The 19697-nt window shown below is 42.0% G+C and overlaps 1 protein-coding gene across 2 annotated transcripts in view; it reads left to right on the top strand.

Annotated features, from left to right (window-relative positions):
• Nucleotides 1-2607: 2607 nt before the first annotated feature.
• PINX1 (PIN2 (TERF1) interacting telomerase inhibitor 1) overlaps nt 2608-19697 on the top strand; it is a 1062731-nt gene continuing 1045641 nt past the window's right edge. The window contains exon 1 of one of the 2 annotated variants that reach the window (XM_069605727.1): nt 2608-2758. In XM_069605727.1, coding sequence (XP_069461828.1) covers nt 2740-2758 — 19 coding nt within the window. In that variant the 5' untranslated portion in view covers nt 2608-2739. The remainder of the gene's footprint in view (nt 2759-19697) is intronic. The other variant, XM_069605725.1, reaches the window with a different exon arrangement.

The following is a 19697-nucleotide window of genomic DNA, read 5'->3' as shown; positions in this document are numbered from 1 at the left end:
ATGACGAGGAGGTGTGTGAGAGAATCATACTGGTGGCCTTGCATGGACTTGGACATAAGAGCAAAGACGGAAAGGTGTCACGAATGCCTCAACAGCGATAAAAGACTCAAGGTCAGGCAAGCCCCATTACACCCAACGGAAATGCCGAATGGGTGTGGCAAAAACTAGGGTTGGACTTTATAGGCCCATTAGATTTAATGAATCCTGAACACAAGCATGAAATTGTGTTGGTAGACTACCTCTCAAAGTGGGTGGGAGTAGTTTGTCCTGGACATGTGATTTGCTTCCTCAAAGATGTCTTCCCAATATAAGGGCTAACAAGGGAACTGGTCACAGACAATGGGATCCAACTTGTCTCAAGTGAGATGGATACATTTCTGATGGAAATTAATATTCACCAGACAAAGGCGGCTCTATATCATCCTCAAGCAAATGGCCTGGTGGAACGCACAAACAGATCTATCAAAGGAGCCATGCATCTAGCACAGTAGAGTAAAGGAAGCAGTGGCAGCCCGTCGTCTTACCCCCAATGGGATTACAAACATATCACTGCTCCGCCTCCTCAGAGGTCAGAGAGTAGCATTCACCTTAGTCTCACACCATGGCTATCGAAAATAAGGGAAGATGACACAGTGGACATGGAGGAATTAGTCTGGCAAATTAGAAGAAGCAAAGATTGCATGAAAACGTGGAACGACAAGAGGAGAGCTCCACAGCGAAGCACCGTCCAAGAGGGTGGTCTTGTCAAAATTAAGCTATCACGGAGACCCTGTGATGAGATCCAAGTTTAGTCGGCCAGTGAGAGTGTCTCATCAAGGGACCAATCATGTGCGCACCCAAGATGGAAGGAGATGGAACTTAAAACCTGGAGCCCTATATGAAAAGAGAACAACAGAAAAACACAGTCCATCAGTTCAGGAACATGATAGCTTTGAGAGAAGATCTGGAGGTGACAAATCACTAGATGAAGAGCAGCCTCAACAGGTGATGGAACAGTCTGAAGGAATGCAAGCTCAAGAAGGGAACAGCCCGAGGAGAGGTAAAGCACTGCGGGAGAGAACAGCAGAGATGGAAACCTCACCATGTAAGGGAGAGGTAGAAAGGAGAAAAGAAGAGAGAAAAGAGAAGACCTGGACATTTTGCAGACTATGGGGGTCATTCCAAGTTTGGAGGCAGCCATGGTGCTATTAGCACCATGGCTGCCTCCAAAGCCGGGTCCGGTCTGACTGAATATGGACTTACCGTGTCATTCCGCCCTTGGAGGACCCGGAAAGTCCCCATTCAGTAAACCATTCCCCATTTAAGCCCCCCCATAGGGCTTAATGGGAATGGGAATGCGCTAATAACGGGCCCGCAAATTGCGGGCCCGTTATTAACTCTTGGTTGCTCAACAAAAGGTTGATGCACTTGCAGAACGTTGCGCCCGACTACTCGCGAGAAGTCGCGACACAATGCAAGGCGGGGACTGCCCATGAAGGGACATTCTGAGCGCAGGAGCGTTTAAGGATGCCACGGCTGCCCGGGTGCTCCTCCGGACTACAGCCCAACAGTAGACTGCAGCTGGCACATCTCCACATCAAGCACCAATCTGTTAAGTTGATCTGTTACCTGCATAAAGACAGCCTGTACTAATTTACTTTCAAATTGGCAATAAAGCCCCCTTGTTCAATATCATCCTTGAGTGGGCCACAACACTGGGGCAGATATATGTAATAAAAAGAGGGACTGGAATCCCGAAATGGAGGTCGGGACCCAAGTGCTGGGTCAGGAAGAGGGATGCAGAGGTAATGAAAAGATGGAATTTTCTGGTGTATAGCTTGGGACCAAGTACTGCGACGAGAAAGGAGGGCGCCAATGTAATAAATAGTTCAGATATATAGATAACGGGCGTGGACATTTTTTTTCTTGGCGGCGATGGGGTAAATTGTTTCACTTGAATACGAAGGTGACGCTGAGGTCGGAGCACATATTTCCAACAAAGTTCTTCATTAGAGCCCTGTGGCAAGTACACGCATTATCGCGCCTGAGCTCCTCGTTTAGGTAACAAATACTATCGCCTGAGAGACCACTACCAGTTATTAATTCAGTATAATCTTACCGCGTCGTATGAAAAACGTTCGCCCTAATGTCAAATGATCAAGTTAGCGGCATAACTGCAGCGGTTAGTACTGTGCTTATTGGGACATAGCGTGCGTTGTTCTACTTCAAACAGATACCACTGTCGTAGAGAGTACGCGCCTTTTTGTTACAGCGACGGCCATCTTGAAGTGTGTAAATCGTCACGTTGTATAGCCAGATTTGCTCCATACAATGGTCGTGTTTTGTCAAGATTTACAGATTTTTGGCATTGATTTTCTCGATTTTACAAGTTTCTACCTTTTTAACCTTACGGATTCATATATTATAGCATCAACTCACCACGTATATTTCCGTAAAAGAAACTATATATGTTTCTATAATAGCCAATAGCGCTATCATAATTTCATTTAGTAAGCACAACTGGAATATTTGAGCAGAGAAAATGCACCACATGCAGAGTTGAAACCATTATAAGATGGCGGTCGCTGTACTTGCTATGTTCAGGCAGTCCGTCGCTCTCGCGGCTGAATTGCGCTAAGACGCTGCGCTCGGGAGTTGTGTGGCACGTTTTCGGGTTGAGCAGACCAGTTCCGCAACAGGGCAACAGCAGTCTCTGATTGGAGTTATTATTGTCTGCCCGGGTTAATAGCCTTTCCCAAGATGGCGATGCTAGCCGAGCGTGAGTGTTTCACGAGAGTGGGTGTGCTGCATCCTTTACAGACTGTATGCATTCGTGTATTTTGTGACATGACACGCGTCTGCCGGTTTCCTACGAGGATGGCTCTTGCTATACGTTCAGAGCGATGTGTACAGTTCATTTTTACAGTGTGAGGTGATCGGAGGCACAACAGGCGTGTATAGGGGCACATTGGGGTCTGACCAGTTGGAAAACTAAGAGGATGTTGCAAATTTATATTGAAAAGGCACATTAGCGACTGGGCGCTGACAAATATGAGAACGTTCGGGATGGCCTGATTTTGTATTTTTTTTTGTTGTTTAAAAAAAAAGAATCGGGGCAGTGACAACATTTAAGTTCATGCTGTGGAAGTCGACCCACGGGTTTAGACTGCTTCACGAGTTGACTGGACTCCATCACTCTAAGGCTTCCACGGAGTTGCCAAGTTTTTGATATACTTATTGTGTGATAATATAATGGCTAATCCTCCAACCTCCCTGCTAATGCCAGTGGGGATTTAGACACGTAGGCGAGTATTATGCATTAATCTTTATCTACTCGTGCAGCAGCAAAGAAAACATACACTTTGAACACGTTTTTAAGACTACCATTAACCATTTCTTAATGAGAACATAAATGGAGCTCCCCAGAGAGCCAGGGTCACGACCCCCAGAACAGCCAACCAGCACGGGTCCAAATCTATTAAAACCCCGTTTGCTCTTCCATCTTCTGTAGCGCTTGAAAACAACCAGAACTCCTTTCATGAAAAACTGGTTACGGGAGATGGGTAGCCAAACTTCCAATAGAAATACCCAGTGTTTCTTCCAAACTTTTGCAACGTCTTGACAGCTCCTGAAAAAATTATAAGGATAAAACAAAGTGCGTGGCCGTTGGCACACTTTCTACTTTAGTCTGTTAACAATCTACCAGAAAGAAACATGAGCCTTTTAAAGAAAGTTAGTGGCCCTTAGTCACAGAGCGTTTTCCAATGGACTTTTTGCCATTATAAAACCCTTCTGTGAATTAGGGTCCGTATCTTTTCCAAAGGCACATTGACATCTTCCATTATGTCTTTGAGAAGTAGGAATGAACAGTTAGCCGAGAACACATTCAATTGTGAATAACAACATTGGAAACAGCTAAATTATATTACGATTGTGAAAACATTGGTTTAATTGAACAATCGATAATCCTTGTTCATAGGAAGGGCAATATCTTTGTTTATTGTACAAAGAACATAACCTATGTTACACCAGGCAAACAATGCATAGCTATTCAACAAAAGTATGAAGGAACAGTTAATATTGTGAAAGGAAACATGTTGATTTATCATAATGAATTGAAAACCTTATTTAAAGAAGAGTTTATTTTATTTGATCGGGTGAACCATTCCCTACACAAGAATGGGACTAAATGAACCTTGTTACACCAAGGCAACAGTCTGCAGAGCACCAACCTCTTGCAATCAGTGGAAAAAAGGCACATTTATTTTCCAAAAAACAAAGAGGTTTCCAAGGGCCTGTAAGCTACAGGAAATGTAGTTGTTACTCGCTTTAGAACATAAGTATTATTTTTAAGGATCCCGGGTTTTATGATATTTATTTTCTGCTGTTTGCGTCTGTATTTAGTTTTCAGCCTTTTTTGCTGTATACACTTATTTTTTAGTCATATAACAAGATAATTCACAACCAGTATTTTTCTTCATTTATTCTAATTCAAAATGCATTTATTAAAGCACACATCCAGCCATATAGGTAAGACATGCTAGCTCAATGTTTTCCATAATAACTAACGATTGCTCCTGTGACTGCTGATGCCTTAAGATACATGCTGTCAGCACTTTGAAGAACTTTAATGCTATTTTTATACACATTTTACGCTCTCCATGCTGCCAATCTGCAATGTGATTGGCCTGCGATGCATGACTGACATAGAGAACTAGACAGAAAGGCCTGTTTTATTTTCTCCTTTTTTATAAATCGAGAAAGCAGATTTGATTTCCATCTGCGTTTGTGTGTAAAAGCGGAAAACTAAAAGCCGTAATTATAATAGAGAGGAATATAAGGCATTATCAAACTTACTTTGAAGCATCAGGATAATGGTGCATGAGAACTTATTAGGGAAAGGAACAAGTGTTTAAATTGTGAACTAAAGCAGGCCGTAGGTGGCTGGGAACAACGTATAAGGATGGCGACAGATGCCAATAGTACCTTCCCAGCTAAGTGGAAAACCTGGATAGGGAAAGAAAGAGCAAATGAACACTTGCACACACTCTTAGGCATGGGGTGGACATGTGGAAATAAGATGATGATAATTTCCAAACAAAATTAAGTTGTAGACAATGGGGAGAGACCCCTTAATCTTTATTATGGACATTATTCGGGGGCATTATTCAATCTCCTTTGGTAGAGAACATTTCCGAATAAGGGACTTGTCATAAGGTTACCTTTTAAAATAAGCAACATATCAAGAAACCTATTACATAATATTGAAATAAGGATAGAATAAGGTAGGAGATTTACCCTAAACCCAGCAGGTTCCAACTATATGCATGCACATGATATGAGAGATTGCATTTTACTTGTCTAATCTTTGGAACTACCAACTCTGAATAACTAAATAATTGTCGCTATGTAACTGAGGAAGTATATCGTTTTCATCATAACTGACCCCCCCCCTTCCCTCGTATTTTATTCAAGAGACAAGATAAACTAAAGGCATGATAATTAACTAGAGGAATTTTAGGTGAAAACTGCAATGCCAGGTGCTAGGAACCCATTCATGGGAGTGGAAAACATTTTGAAACCCCTCCTCACTACCCTAAGGAAAATTCCCTGATACATGTTTAATTACAAAAAAGGGGCACCTTCTAATCTCTTGAGCGTATTGATGATATAAATAGGAGCACTTGGGGGGGGGGGGGGGGGTCAAAAGAAACCCCCCCCCATAACCTCTTAACTATTATGCAACAAAAGCTGTGAACCGCGAGGGGCTCGCTTTTTAGGAGAAACATCTAAATCTTTTTAATGCCTTGTCCTTGGAAGTACCCCAGGTAGTAATCAGTGAGCCAATCCGTGAGGGAAGGAGGGAGAAAGAATACTCACCTCTGTGTCTTTAATCGAATCTTAAACCCCCACTCACGTTACTGAGGGGGATTATCCATTCTATTTCAAGACTGTAGGCTTCATATTATGCAAGTTAAAAGCATTTATATAATCTCCAATTACTGTAATAGTGCGTTGTAAAAACAACACTAAAAGGAAAATATGGCACCTTTATGCCTTTTGGACCCCGTTCTGGATCGCTCTTCTAAGCAAATTCCAGATGTGACCCAACCAATGTTCTTCCCTGGATACTATTGAGGAAATAAATTAGCGGGAACAATCTAAAGGTGGTCCTTTTTTGACCCTGCAGAACAAAGGGCACCCGGTGTAAGACAGACGCTACATAAACAGAGCTTCAAAAGGTGACGGGAAAACCAAAATTAAATCCGCAATGTGGGAAACATTCTAATTGATGCAGGATCATAAGAATTTGGGTGAGAACTATCCAGCCAAACAACCATAGTTGTCTTTGAAAGAGATGTAAACCGACAACTCAAGACAAGTCTGTGATACTAAATGGAGGGGTTTATATCCATAACTGGAAGGCAAACAAACGACTATTGAATAGCTTGCAAGCTTGAGGCCATTTGTTAATAATAGGGGGTACCCTTTAATGAACGACAACACGGGGCAAACCTGCAAGGAAATTAACTTTATTATGATTAATCATGCTGTCCTCAAGAGAAAGGACTATAGGGTCAATGTGTAGTAAGGACGTAAAAGCTGGTCAGTAATAAGTGTATGTTTTAACAAATCCTTAAGGGGAACAAAAATGGATCCCGGGAAAGGAAACCAGTATATTACTCCATGTTGCAGATTGCTGCTCTCAGAAACTCTTTGCACTAGTGTCAAAACCCCTGTACTAGTGGAATGGCAGTAACAGTGCAATTGAACAGACCTACTAACTAGAGCATCCCCGAGCTCAACCTCATGTTGCATTTCTTTTATGACCGTTTGATAATTACCAAGCAGGTAATGCATTTGTGCAGTCTTCTCTAAATATACACAAATGTCATAAACATTGCTGTAAGAATACTTACCAACCTCCTCACCCGACCGGATTCTGAAAGAACTGTAGCGTAATGGGAGATGTTGGGCTAGCCCAATGGTAAGGGAGAGGGGAGAAAAAAAACAATTGATTTTGGCATGGCGCGAGCAGCTCCTCCACCCTTTGGGTACCAATTTTATTTTTGGTATGCTCTCACTGGGAATTTAAATTTGTGTGGCTGAGGTAATTCTCAGAAAATCCAGGTCTGCCAGTAGTCGTCCTGTTATGCATAGGGAGTATAATTAGCATGGTCACCACAGGGTAAAATATGCATTTGCATGTTTGTAACGTCAGATAAAGTACCTGATCAAGGTGATGCCTCTGGCCTGGGTTTGAAGAACCACAGTGCCCCTAGGCCATATGGGAGGTGGCCAAACCTCAAGTTTCAAGCAGCAAGCAAAAGAAAACATTCCAAGTAAATATGGCACTGCCTTTTCAAAGCTGTTCAATAATCCACTTTGCCGTTGGTGAAAACGGGCATGCAATTACACTACACTTGGGTAATGATGAATGTTATGCCACCAACCCATAGTTGCGACTGTAAACTGCATAACCGGTGCATAACCAGCAGGTTAAATTAACCATTCAAAATGGCAAAGCCTCCTTAAAGCTGTTAATAAACTGAGCAAGTGGCACAAATTAGTATGCTATGCTGAATGCAGAAAGATAAAACGTAACACACCACCCTCCTCCCCCAGTCTGTATTTGAGACTGCCCAAAATTGATAAGTGCTTTACAGTGAAATAATCATACCGATTTAAATGGTGAATGAGTGAGTATGGGTAGGACCTCTGTGTGTGCTACTGCCACTAAATTATGAGTAAACGGCCGGCTGCGTGGCCAAAGTCAAAAGGGCGCACCCAGAAGCACCCAAGCAAATTGTAACATGAAAAGTTGATGACTGGCCTAGTGCGCTCTGCCAGGTGTGAATCAAAACCTTAACTTATTTTCAAATAGAGCTGATATCCAGAATACTGAATTAGCAGATGACAGTAATCCAGTTATAAAATCAAAGAGATTTTATATTCCCCTTATTTAGGGTTCTTGAGCTGTATCTATTTCTCTTATCAGAAAAATGAAAAGCTAATAATCCTACTCTGGTATCCAGGGATTTAACCCTTGAAAACAGACCCAGCCGCCAGGCTTTTACGAACACTCACTGAACGGCCTTTCCAAGCTTGCAATGAGCCATCCTTCCAAAATTATTACCTTTTCGTTTGTATGACTGGAGAATCGATACAGCTCACGAACCCTAATTAAGGGGAATATAACATCTCATTTGCCATTATAACTGGATTACTGACGACTGCTAATTCAGTATTCTGGATACCAGTTCTATTTGAAAATGTTAAGGTTTTGATTCACAGATGCCAGAGCGTGCTAGGCCAATTAAAAATGGTTGTGCCTCTGTAAGACCGTTTACCAATTCACCAACCTGTTGGTGAAAACAGGAATTGATATTGATGAAATATTACGCCTGTTTGGCTGAATGGGGGACTAAGTAACTAACACACTATATGTTGGAAAACTGGTTAAAACCATTTATAACGTGTACTACCTCTTTACGGCTGCTGCACCCACTGAGAAGGTGAAAAGAAAAAACAGCATGTAATTCTCATTAAAATGTCATCTAAACGTTTACACTTTTAACTCGCCCACCGGGGCATGGTAAAACTAATTAGAGAGGTGAGGCTGAGACAGCATTAGCCTTAGAAAGCAGCGGCGTAGATTAAGGAGAAAGTGAACAGGTTTTAAAATGAGCCCCTTTTATTGTGAGCACGTTGTACGGAGGGCAGACGCTTTGAGCAGTAACACAATTCCCTGTCAATGCATTGATTGTCCTGGTCTCCCCTCGAGCATGGCCGTGAGACTTTCATGCATCAGTACTCCCATGGCTGACCAAAGCACTTGAATTCTGGCCTGGGGAGAAAGTGATGAAGCGCAGCTCCCAGTGGAGATAGGCCAGTTGAGGGCACATGGAGCGAAAAAAGGGAAACTTGATAAGTATTTAGGTAAGGGCAGCAAGGCTTTGTCAAGCAGTGGAGGAAATGGGAAAATGTAATTAAAGCAAAGTTATTAAAACCAAGCACGGGTTGTGTATAAGAGATATCTGCCTTGAGAAACCAGTATTAGAACTGTGAAGTACTGCTGTGACGAGCAGCAAAGAAGAAGGAACAGCGACTGATTGCAGGGGTTGTAATAGACTTGGACCTGTGCTGATTGGCTTTTTTGAAGGTGGTGACCCTGGCTCTCTGGGGAGCTCCATTTATGTTCTCATTAAGAAATCGTTAATGTTCCTCTTAAAAAACACGTTTAAAGTGTATTTATTCTTTGCTGCTGGACGAGTAGATAAAGAAGATGAATGCATAATACTCTCATCTGGTCTTAACATAGAATTCCATGTCTTGGGTCAGCTCGCAAGAAGCATCACACATAAGTACATCCACATATGAATGTTTATTTTAGATCCTGTTACTTTTTTGCACAGAACGGACTGGAACTTCACAAAGGTATGTGGACAACAGAGGAGGTTTGGAAGAACAGCACTTTATTTAGTGCAACCTCCTGCTTACATGTACTACGCTCAACCAGCACGTGTTCCTTTTCACCCTCCCACATCCACCCACGTGTCCCCTCACGTGGTCTGGCTCTGTGGACCACAAGTCCATTAAAGAGGTAGCATACTGCCCAGTATAACATCACCCCCTGACAAATGTCCTTGGATCACATCAACATTTTCCCACCAACCGCTGCAGTTCCCTGATGACCCTCTGCGGATGACTTCTCGTCTCTGGCTGTTTCTCTTCATCTTAGTTCGACTGTTCTCGTCGCTGTGGCTCCTCTGCTTCCTCAGAGCTGACTAGGCCATTCGGCGGACCTTCTCCTTCTCTCTCCCTCCCAGGAAGGTCTATCTCCTCTGTATCAGGTCGTAAGAGATGTCTAAAATGTAAGGCAATCCTGGTTAGCTGTTGGTTCTGGCTCTTGGTGGTAACCATCAAGCCCTTCACATCTACAACCTCGAAAGGGATGGAAGAGTATTGGGGCTCAGTTTTCCTCGTAGCTCTCTGCCGTATGAGGACTTGTTCCTGGATTGAATTCTTTCAGTCTGGCACCTTTCCTACGAACAGTTTCTTCTTTCGCTTGGTGTTTCCTGGCCGCGACCCTTTTTCTTTACTTCTCTTGTCTCCACTGTGATGAGCCTGGTGTTAACTTGGTAAGCCATCATGATCTCTGCAGGCGTCTGTCATGACCCTTGCCCCTGGCCCTCACTGGCAAGTCAGCCTTCCAGTTAGGGCCAGGTCAAAGGCCTTAAAACCTCATCCAAGACTCTCTTGGAGTCAGTCCTGCCGCCTTTGGCACCAGGCTCATAACCATCATGAAGACCAACATTAGAATGGGACTATTTACTTGGGACTATATAACTTGGGGGAGGGGTGGGTTTGGCCAACATGGAGGCACACACATAGCTCAGTTACAAGGAACTGAGCTATGCAGTCTAGTCTTTTGGTTGTGGCAGGCCTGGGACTACTTTACCTGGACTACTTTGGGTGTGGCAGGCCTGGGACTATTTTACCTGGACTACTTTACCTGAGACTATTTATACCGCACCCAAACAGCAGAACATGCTTTGTGTTGTTCTGCTATGGGCAGTGTAACGCTCACCGTGTCCAGTTCTTTGATGCCAGCTTACCTGAAACCAAAGACCTGCAGAGAGAGAAAGAACACTATGCAACTTACCTGGAACACTGTCTTCAATCCATCGCCGACTTCAGTTCCACTCACCTGAAGGTATGAACTCCATCATCCGGCACCGCATGCTTCCTGGAATACCATAACCTGGAAAGAGGATAAAGATAGACCGCATTAGTAAGCGTTTACTCATGTTTCCTCCCGAATGAAGAAAGCCACACAATTCTTACCTGGGTAGTCCTCTTCTGGTCCGTATCATTGCTGGAACATTACGGCGCTCAGCGAGGAACATCGCAACCTGCAAGGAGAACATAGACACAGGTTAGCAATATAAAAGGCGAAACAGTGCCACGCATCGCGCATTACTCACCGGACAGCATCGCGCACACCGTGCTTTCGCCTACCGGCCCATGCTCATCTTCAAACTGCATGACAACACCAAAATACCTTTCCATACCTAAAAGGAAAGAAGCAAGACAATATTATTCGAACTAAGAGGAACATAAGAACTACATATAAAGACTGTAAAGCAGCAAACCTACGGAGTCGCAGCAGGCCTGGATTCCCACAGGGGGGCTTGCAGCAGTGAAGTAACTTGGTCGCTGCTCGGCCCCCACATCTACGTGCCCCTGCCACGAGGAGCAGGTCGGAGAATCCACCTTTTACAATATTAAGGTGAGCAGGCCCAAGGGGGAGGAAGGAGTTGAGGCCAAGGGAGGTGGGAAAACATAAAGACAATCTGGTATTGAATCCAGCTCTCGTATATTGCAGATCCATCTTTAATCAGAGGCCTTACCAAGGGACCGGGAGAGGGTTTGAGAGTGCAAATCATCCAACCAGGACTGGGTGGCGTCCCTGGTGGACACCAGGTGAGCGTAACAGCGTCTTGCCTGTGGAATCGTGAGGCATGTTCCGATAAACCCCAAGCATCCTGCAGATGGTCTGTTGACTTGTAAGTGCCTTCCACGTGCGCTCTCTAAATGGTTTTCTTTATAGTGGACATAAACCTCTCAGCCATCCCGTTGGCCTGGGGCCATAGTGGTGTAATGTTCTGGTGCACGAAACGCATGTGTTTGGCTAATCTTGCAAAGTCGTTCCTGTTGAACGGGGGTCCATTATCGGAATTGATCGTATGTGGAACTCTACATTCACTCAGTATTTCGTCCATTACGGCTTCCACTCGCGGGAAAGCTGTCGTTGACGTTCTCTTGACAATGGGAAACCTGGAGAACTCATCGATCTGCACAATAAGTACTCCCCCCTTCCCCCCCTGCTTCCACTGGTCCTTAAAAGTCCACTCTGGGATCTCTGTGTGCTGTAGTGGTAGCGTGACGTGCACTGGCAGGGTATACAGTGTCGTATCGTGTTGGTTACTAGGATATTGTAGGGGAGGCATGGTATCACAAGTATGACACTTGACACAAGTGGTACAGTTTAAAAACCTTTATTGAAGTTTCTGGGGTTGGAAAAACTCCTACATTGCCCTATAACTAAGATGGGAGTGGTCTCAACCATCAAACTATAAACAAAACAGTTCTAGTAGAGTCCGTCAAATCCAAATGGCATATGCTAACAAAACCGAAGGCCTGCCCTATCTCTTGTACAAAAAGTGTATAAAGGGGAAATGTATGTCAAAAGAATAAATGTAGCTGAATCGGCTCTCCTCCCTACGTTAGACCACCCACAGTAAGGCGGTCCTTGTAGGCCGGATGACACACTGGCACACTGGCTTGGGGTTTCAGTGCAATAAACGGTTGCAAATCGTGGGTCGAGGCACGCCTGAGCTGCCACGTTAAAGTCTCTCCTTCAGACCTCAAAAAATTGTTTTAACACAAAGTACACGTAGGACCTCCTATGTCGGGCTCTTCAAATCCAATTCATGTGGGTCCCCCTCAGACCTTTCAAACGCAAATATACAGGAGGGTCCTTTTCCATCCCATCAAGCTTTTTGGCATCTGTGAACCCTGACTCAGAGACAGGAACAAAGGAACGGACACCCAATGGTTTTTTCACAGCAGTCTTTTATTAGCTGAGGTTACAAGACACTTTGAAAAAGCACACATTAATTCTGCCTTCCCCTGCTTATATAGACTTATTTGAATGATGCAACACCCTTATGCAAATTACTACCTTTTTCAGATCATATATCTGATCGGTCCTTTTAGCCAGTGATAACCCCTCCCTGTCTTTTGATTGGGTGGCTTATCTGTTACTCACCAAGCCAACATTAACTCATAGTTGGCAAACACTTGCTGTCTGACAGATAGACTGATAGGATATTTTAAACCTAGCTGAACCTGAACACAATTGTATCATTCTTCTTCTGCCAAAAACAATTATAATCAAATCACTTGTCACCTACTCTTCTAGGTTCTGCCAAGTTTAGTCGGTGTCTCATACCGTGGAAAAACAACTACGTTCATTTATTTGGTGCCAAGTAATGCAATTGGTCTTCAAAAGTACATCATGCCCTTTTCATTATGACTCTTGTCTGGTTTTCCTGCCAAATTTAACCTTCCGGATATAATTATCTCATAGCGAGATGCTGCCAAAGATTATTCCTTTATCAGCATGAGTCAGGACTTCCACACCTGCCTGTAAGGCACCATTTTGTGTTTGAGCATCCATTTTGAAATAGATCCCTGTCTGGCACTGTGCTACCATATGGTGAGTCACCAATTTAAGCATCTCTTTTTCATAATATATTTTTACATATTCATGATGTGTGTAATACTTTAACTCTTCACTTCCTGGGTCATTCTAACCCAAATATCACCACATGGACTTTTTAACCTAAAAATAAAGGCACTATAATTCTGATTTATGCAATACTGGAACCATTGATCTGCTATCATGTTATCTGTACTCAGTTGAGTGGGCGTGGGGTCTGGCATCCCTATACACACACCCCTCTGGTCGGTATTCAACCACTGCTCAATACACTACCACTACACCCAGTGTCCACCCTTCCCCATATACAGTGTACCTATACAGCCCTATCTCAGTCACCACTCTCAATGTGGTGCTTCATCTCAACATTGGATGTTATCATAAAAAACATTTCTAATGAATCAACCGTGTCTGCAATCATATTGTACTCTCCTAATCTAAGACATACATGTATCTCCTTTTGTCAAAAGACCATCGCAACTGTTTCACCATCTTTGAATATTTGTATTTCCGTATCTACCAAGAATAACTTTGTTTTGCTCCTGTCTAGATCCTACCCTTAATACCCAATTAAATATAAACATAACGTGCACAAGTGATTTCAGCCAACACCCCACGACACTTCCTTGTTTCCTTATCTTTCCCCATATACATTTTAATTTCGTCCTCATTTTGTTTGTCTTCCATTGGCACATCTTCCACATGATTCAACTTATTTTCCTTATTCTGCATCCAAGGACCACCTTTATTCTTAGTCCATTTGTTTTACATATCCTTTGGGCTGCTTTGCAGCAAGTTCAAGAGCCCCTTAATTCATAGGGCAGTCCTTTTTGTATTTACTCTGTTCTGATCACAAAGAACTCAAACTTCCAATCTTCTTTATTCACATATAATAGTCAAGGAGGGGGGGCATTCGATTGTTTCTGGAGAACACAAGGATGGGGGAGTTTCATAGGGGGAAAAACTGTTTAAAACATAGTTGCAACTGGGCATCTGGCTGGGTCCCTCAAAGCCACTTTCGTGCTGGCCTTTTCTCCCTGCTCGCAGGATCAGTTGCCGTCAATCACCTGGTGTGTAGGTATCTCCCGTCCATCAAAATAAGTGTATCTTTACCATCCATACTGCCTCCTCAAACCCAAACCTTAGAATAGTCCTGTCCTTCCTTTACACATTTCTACCTCCTAAAAAATCACGACTGCATTTTCTCTTTTTCTAACATAATAGGATGGCTGCATCCTTCTCGCTTTTCGGCATATCTTAGTATCATATATGCTCTATACATATTGGCTGATACCGGGCTTTGGCTATGACCTGAGACCATAAAGCATATATATACAATTGCCTTTTTCTGCATTGCCCTATTTTCTTATGAGCTTTTTTCTTAAAATGGTATAGTGTACTAAAGGAAACATTTTCTCTGTGGTTGTCATTCTTCATTCCATAGTGTCATACAGTCTCCTTCCTTAAGATAAAAATAATAAGACAAAACAGACAACATGACAAATTCAATTTTCTCTCTCACAAAGGATGCGTTTTTTTCAATCGCTCCCTTTCTTCTTGGTGCATTCGTAGCTGAAGAAGTCGACACTGGTATGGGTTCTTGCTCCCTGTAGAAACCGAAATAGAGGCAAAGTCGTGTTTAGGTTGGCAAAGCGATAAAGTTACTTCACTAGCGTAGGTCTTATTTATTTTCAATCAGGATGTTTGCTATTGTCATCTCTTCACATTCTCAACCCACTGAAATGTAGACTTGGTTTTCTATAAAAGAAAAACCATTGGTGCACTTCTTAATTTCCTACAAATTTTCATAAGTGTAGTGACATGCCTGTATTAGTCTTTTCTGCTATGCTGAAAATGTTCTCTGTACTTTCGAAGTCCTCCTCCTGATGGGGTGGGACCTGTCCTCTGGTTGCATATTGCTAAGTGTGTATGGGGGTTTGTTGGGATTGCCCCTGTAATGGATTAATTTGCATTTGCTCTGGCAGTTGTACCTGTTACGCTCTTGGTGTTTGTTTTTGATACAATGTCTGATTTTGGATGAACCCTTCTCTTATCTCTTAAGCCAGTAAATTCAAAGTATCCATATCTCTTTCATTTATAGTCTCCAAAAATCTAGCTTCTTTAAATATATTTTAGGAAAACATAATATGCCTAACTGGTATTTCTAATATAAAGCGAAAACATATTGTATGTGTGTGTTCTTCTAGCAGTATTGAATTCCTTCTTTGGCTACCTATGTGTGTTTTTATGTGCATGAACCTGCAATCAATTGATTGCCTGTACTTCCACAAGTTTGTGTGTATGCGTCACTCCTCCTCTCCTTATAAGCATACCATGACAGTGATACTAACATTAATCATCTCTATTTTTCCGCAATCTCATAAAAAATGTCTTCTTTGTTCGTGTCTCCAAATTCTACTTTCTCCCAAGAAATCAATTCATCACGTATAATCTCCGGAGGATAGTTCACCGGCAACGTGCTCTCCTTGAAAGCAAGAGGACACGGAGCAACACGGGTTCGATTTCCCGGTCTGCGATTAGAAACCTCTGGGTTTTAATAATATCATAATAAAAATCCATATTGTGCTTAATAAATGTGCCACGCCTTCCTTATTTCTTTGTCAATGCCCAGCCTGTTTGTACTTATTCATATATTTCATTTAAACAAACCCTGCAAAAACCCCTAAATAGTGCACTCCTTATTCTTAGAAGTCATGCCAATCAGGGTGTGTGCTTCTATAAAAAGAAATACTCCTTAATATGCTCAAACCTTTAAAAATACTAGTGTACTTTCTTGTGTGTTCTCTATAGCTTAATCCCTAAACTAGTGCACATTATCTCCTAGGTATTTACTGAGGTCTCTCCTCAATACAACTGTTAAATATATAATGATTTTCATCTATATTGTGTGTAACTTTAGTCTTGGTGTGTTTGCAAGCACTTCCCCTCATTACTTACTGTTTCCCTAATTTTAAATACACATTAATGCATCACTACATGCACCTTTAACATCATTGCCAAAAAAGGGGTCTATCGTATTAATTCTTGCTATTCCCCATAAATATTCACTGTGCTTAATTTGTCATTCAGTATTGCATTAATCTATTTCTTAATGTAATTTGCACTCATAATTACACTTGTAATCTCAGCGACATGCTTCTCAAATTGTGTGATTTTAGACATATACATATATATATATTTCTTCTTCAAATGCCTCTGTGTAGTTCTACTGTGTAATGGGGGAAACACTGTAGCCCCCCTTCCTGAAGCCTGTGCAATCTGCTATGGCCCTGGTGCTCAGGCCTGAGTCTGCATGTACAACTTCATGACTGTATTGATACAATAGAACTGTGAATATTGGCCTGCGTCACACTTGGAGAGAATTGTTGATGTTGCCTTGAATCACATCTAGGGAGTGCCACATTGAGAGAGAACTGTGACTATTAGACTATGCCACGTTGAGATGGAGGTGTGAATATTAGCATTCGCCATGTTGGGATAGAGGTATGAAGATTAGCATTGCGTTGCATATAAACGAAATGTTGAAGACTAGCATTGCGTCACATCTAGACGGGATTCTAATGCTAGCCCGCATCACATCTAGACAGAATTGTGAATATTAGCATTGCGTCACATATAGACTGGTGAAGATTAGCACTGCGTCGCATCTAGGCAGAATTGTAATACTAGCTTGCGTCATATTTAGACAGAATTTGCGAAGATTAGCATTGCGTCACAACTATTCAGAATCGTGAAGACTAGCATTGCATCACATCTAGACAAAATTTGAATACTAGCTCGCGTCGCATCTCGACAGAATTTTTAAGGTCCGCTTGCATCACATCTAGACCTAATTGTGAAGATTAGCATTGCGTCACATCTAGACAGAACTGTAATATTACCTTGCGTCACATCCAGATAGAATTGTAAAGATTAGCTTGCGTTGCATCCAGACAGGATTGTGAAGATTACAATGTGTCGGTTCTAAATAGCAATGCCACTAACCAACCCCACTAAACAATCTCACTCCTCTGCATACACTTCACACTCTACACAACCACACTGCCAAAGCACTGCAAACTGCACGCACTTCACTACATCGCAACAACAAAACATAACGCACATCGTCTCGCACAACCACACATGTCGGCTACCAACCGACGAGCACACCGAAGGTCAGCGAATGGTGTTAACCAAACTGAGTCTGCCAACAGCACATCAAAGCTCTCTTGCTGTTTTTCCCGCTCAACCTTACTAACCCATCCCACCCTCTTTCCTTTTCATATCCACCACCAGGGGACACCTCCGGTGGTGATAGTACACAGTATAAATATCCTTTAACATTAACAAGACTCTGCATTGTATAATGGTGCATATCTCATGTCTACTCTCTCTGTCCTTGATTTAACCATGTTCTCACTGCTCTGGTCATCCACAGCACTCCCCTGTGCCTTTCATTTTCAATCGCTCTTTCTTTTTATAGTGCAATGAAACCTCTTGGTGAAACTGCCCATACATACCCCATAACTCATGTTCCTTCCAAATGTAATCAGGGGCGATCCAGTGTGTGCCCAACAGAGAGATCATCCAGCACCAACCCCGAAAATAATCAACAAACCCCCTAAAATGGGAAGTGACTTGTGTGACTTCCAACCAGTGACCCAATGGGACCACCCTAGTTCACACATGTGCAATTACTGGGAGCAGCTTCTACTGTAAAACAATACATTAACATATGGGTACTTGGCCAAAATTAACAATTGTTTCAAAATATATACCTTTGCTTAATCTAAACAACCAGGGGCTCAACTATCCCACAATGTATTAATTCAATCCAGTGCTTCTGTAGCACCTGGCTTCAATAACCGTGCACCAATGACATGAAAAAATGCGGGTTTTCAAAACGTACTCAATTGTCAGTTTCCTCATCTGTTTGTCATACAGACCTACAACTGAGCTTCCTTATTCAAAAACACAAATTACATGTATATCAAAAGAATCCTTAAACAAAAATTAATTAATTTGAGTTCTGGTTGAAAATTATATTTCCATAAGGGTCAGTCAGCCCTGGCTCACTTTCAGCTTGGTACCAAAAATATGAATATTAAAAAAAAAAAACATACAAATGACCCACTAGTTTCAAGCAAACATATCACGTCAGCTTTGGCCCTACTGATCAGCTCTTCATGACCTTTTATGTATTTTCCTATTTCAGCGTTTACAATGCATACATCATTTCTCTCTAGGTTTCTGAAAGTTTTGCTAATGTTTCATAAAATATATTATCAAGGGCATATTGCTGCTTCTCTGTACAATCTGATGTATAGCTGTTTTGACTTGAAAAGCTATCTTTTTTCAAAATTCACACAGCTTTGAATTCCTGCAAATATTTAATTCCTTCTTGGCTCCGTCAGCTTTTATATTTTGAAACAAAGCCCTTCAAAGAGGAGCCTTGGATTCTCTCGACAGCACCGCGGTTTGGAACATACATTTCACTTGTGTATGTCAGTGCTAGCTGTTTATCAGCTGCACACCATGTAAAAAGTGGCTGTATTTCTGCTTTGTTGCATTTTTAAAACATGTCATGTACCAAATTACCTTCATTTGCTCACCCAGAAAGGGAACTTACTGTCATATTTTGAGTCATAACTCAATTTAATGACTTTAGTTTTCTAACTTTGCAGGCATTTTTTCATGGCTAGGGAAAGTGCAGAGTCTCCTTTGTGTCTTAGCTGTTTCTTCGTTTTAATGATTAGCTTGTTGGTTTTCTATGGTTCAAAGCATTTAGTCTATTAAGAGTCTTCTTATGTATATAAACATTTTAACCCTTTGCCTGACTTCACTCACTTGTTTTAAAGGTGCAAAGTGGAGTCCCAATTTGACTGCATTTTTTTCTTTTGTTTTACCAGCAGCCTTGAAACATCTCAAAACAGCAAATATGAGCTCGTCCCATCAATGGCTTGCTCAAACCTCTAATTTCAATAGCCTATTTATTCTTTTGATTGGTGCCAACCACTTCCCTAAATAATGTAACTTCTCAATTTCGTTACACATGTTGCTCTTCGAATCTTTTTCAACCTAAATACACAAACTGACAAGCTAGTTGACTCTTCACATTAATGCTTAGTGATCACTCTTAATTTTTGCCCCTAATAATACTCTGGTTACAGAGTTTAAGTTGTTATTTTATACGGACCTGTCCTGTACGTCGCCTAGTTTACTGCAACTGAAGTGTATAACAATTTCTTCTAAAATCCCTTGGGTTTAGGAATCTTGGGCACTCTATAAATCTGTCTCTCTTCACAAAAATCTCCTGTTACTTTTAAAAGTACCACAACCCCTTGATATATACATAATACATGTTTTATTTTTCCTTTGCCTCTGTCCCTTACAATAAGTAACATAATTCAGAGATGTCAAGTGTGTTCTA

This window comes from Ambystoma mexicanum, chromosome 4p, assembly GCF_040938575.1.
Source record: "Ambystoma mexicanum isolate Mex_15411 chromosome 4p, UKY_AmexF1_1, whole genome shotgun sequence".
Taxonomy (NCBI): Eukaryota; Metazoa; Chordata; class Amphibia; order Caudata; family Ambystomatidae; genus Ambystoma; species Ambystoma mexicanum.
The sequence above is the reverse complement of the archived record's forward strand: the minus strand, read 5'-3'. Positions and strand labels throughout refer to the sequence as shown.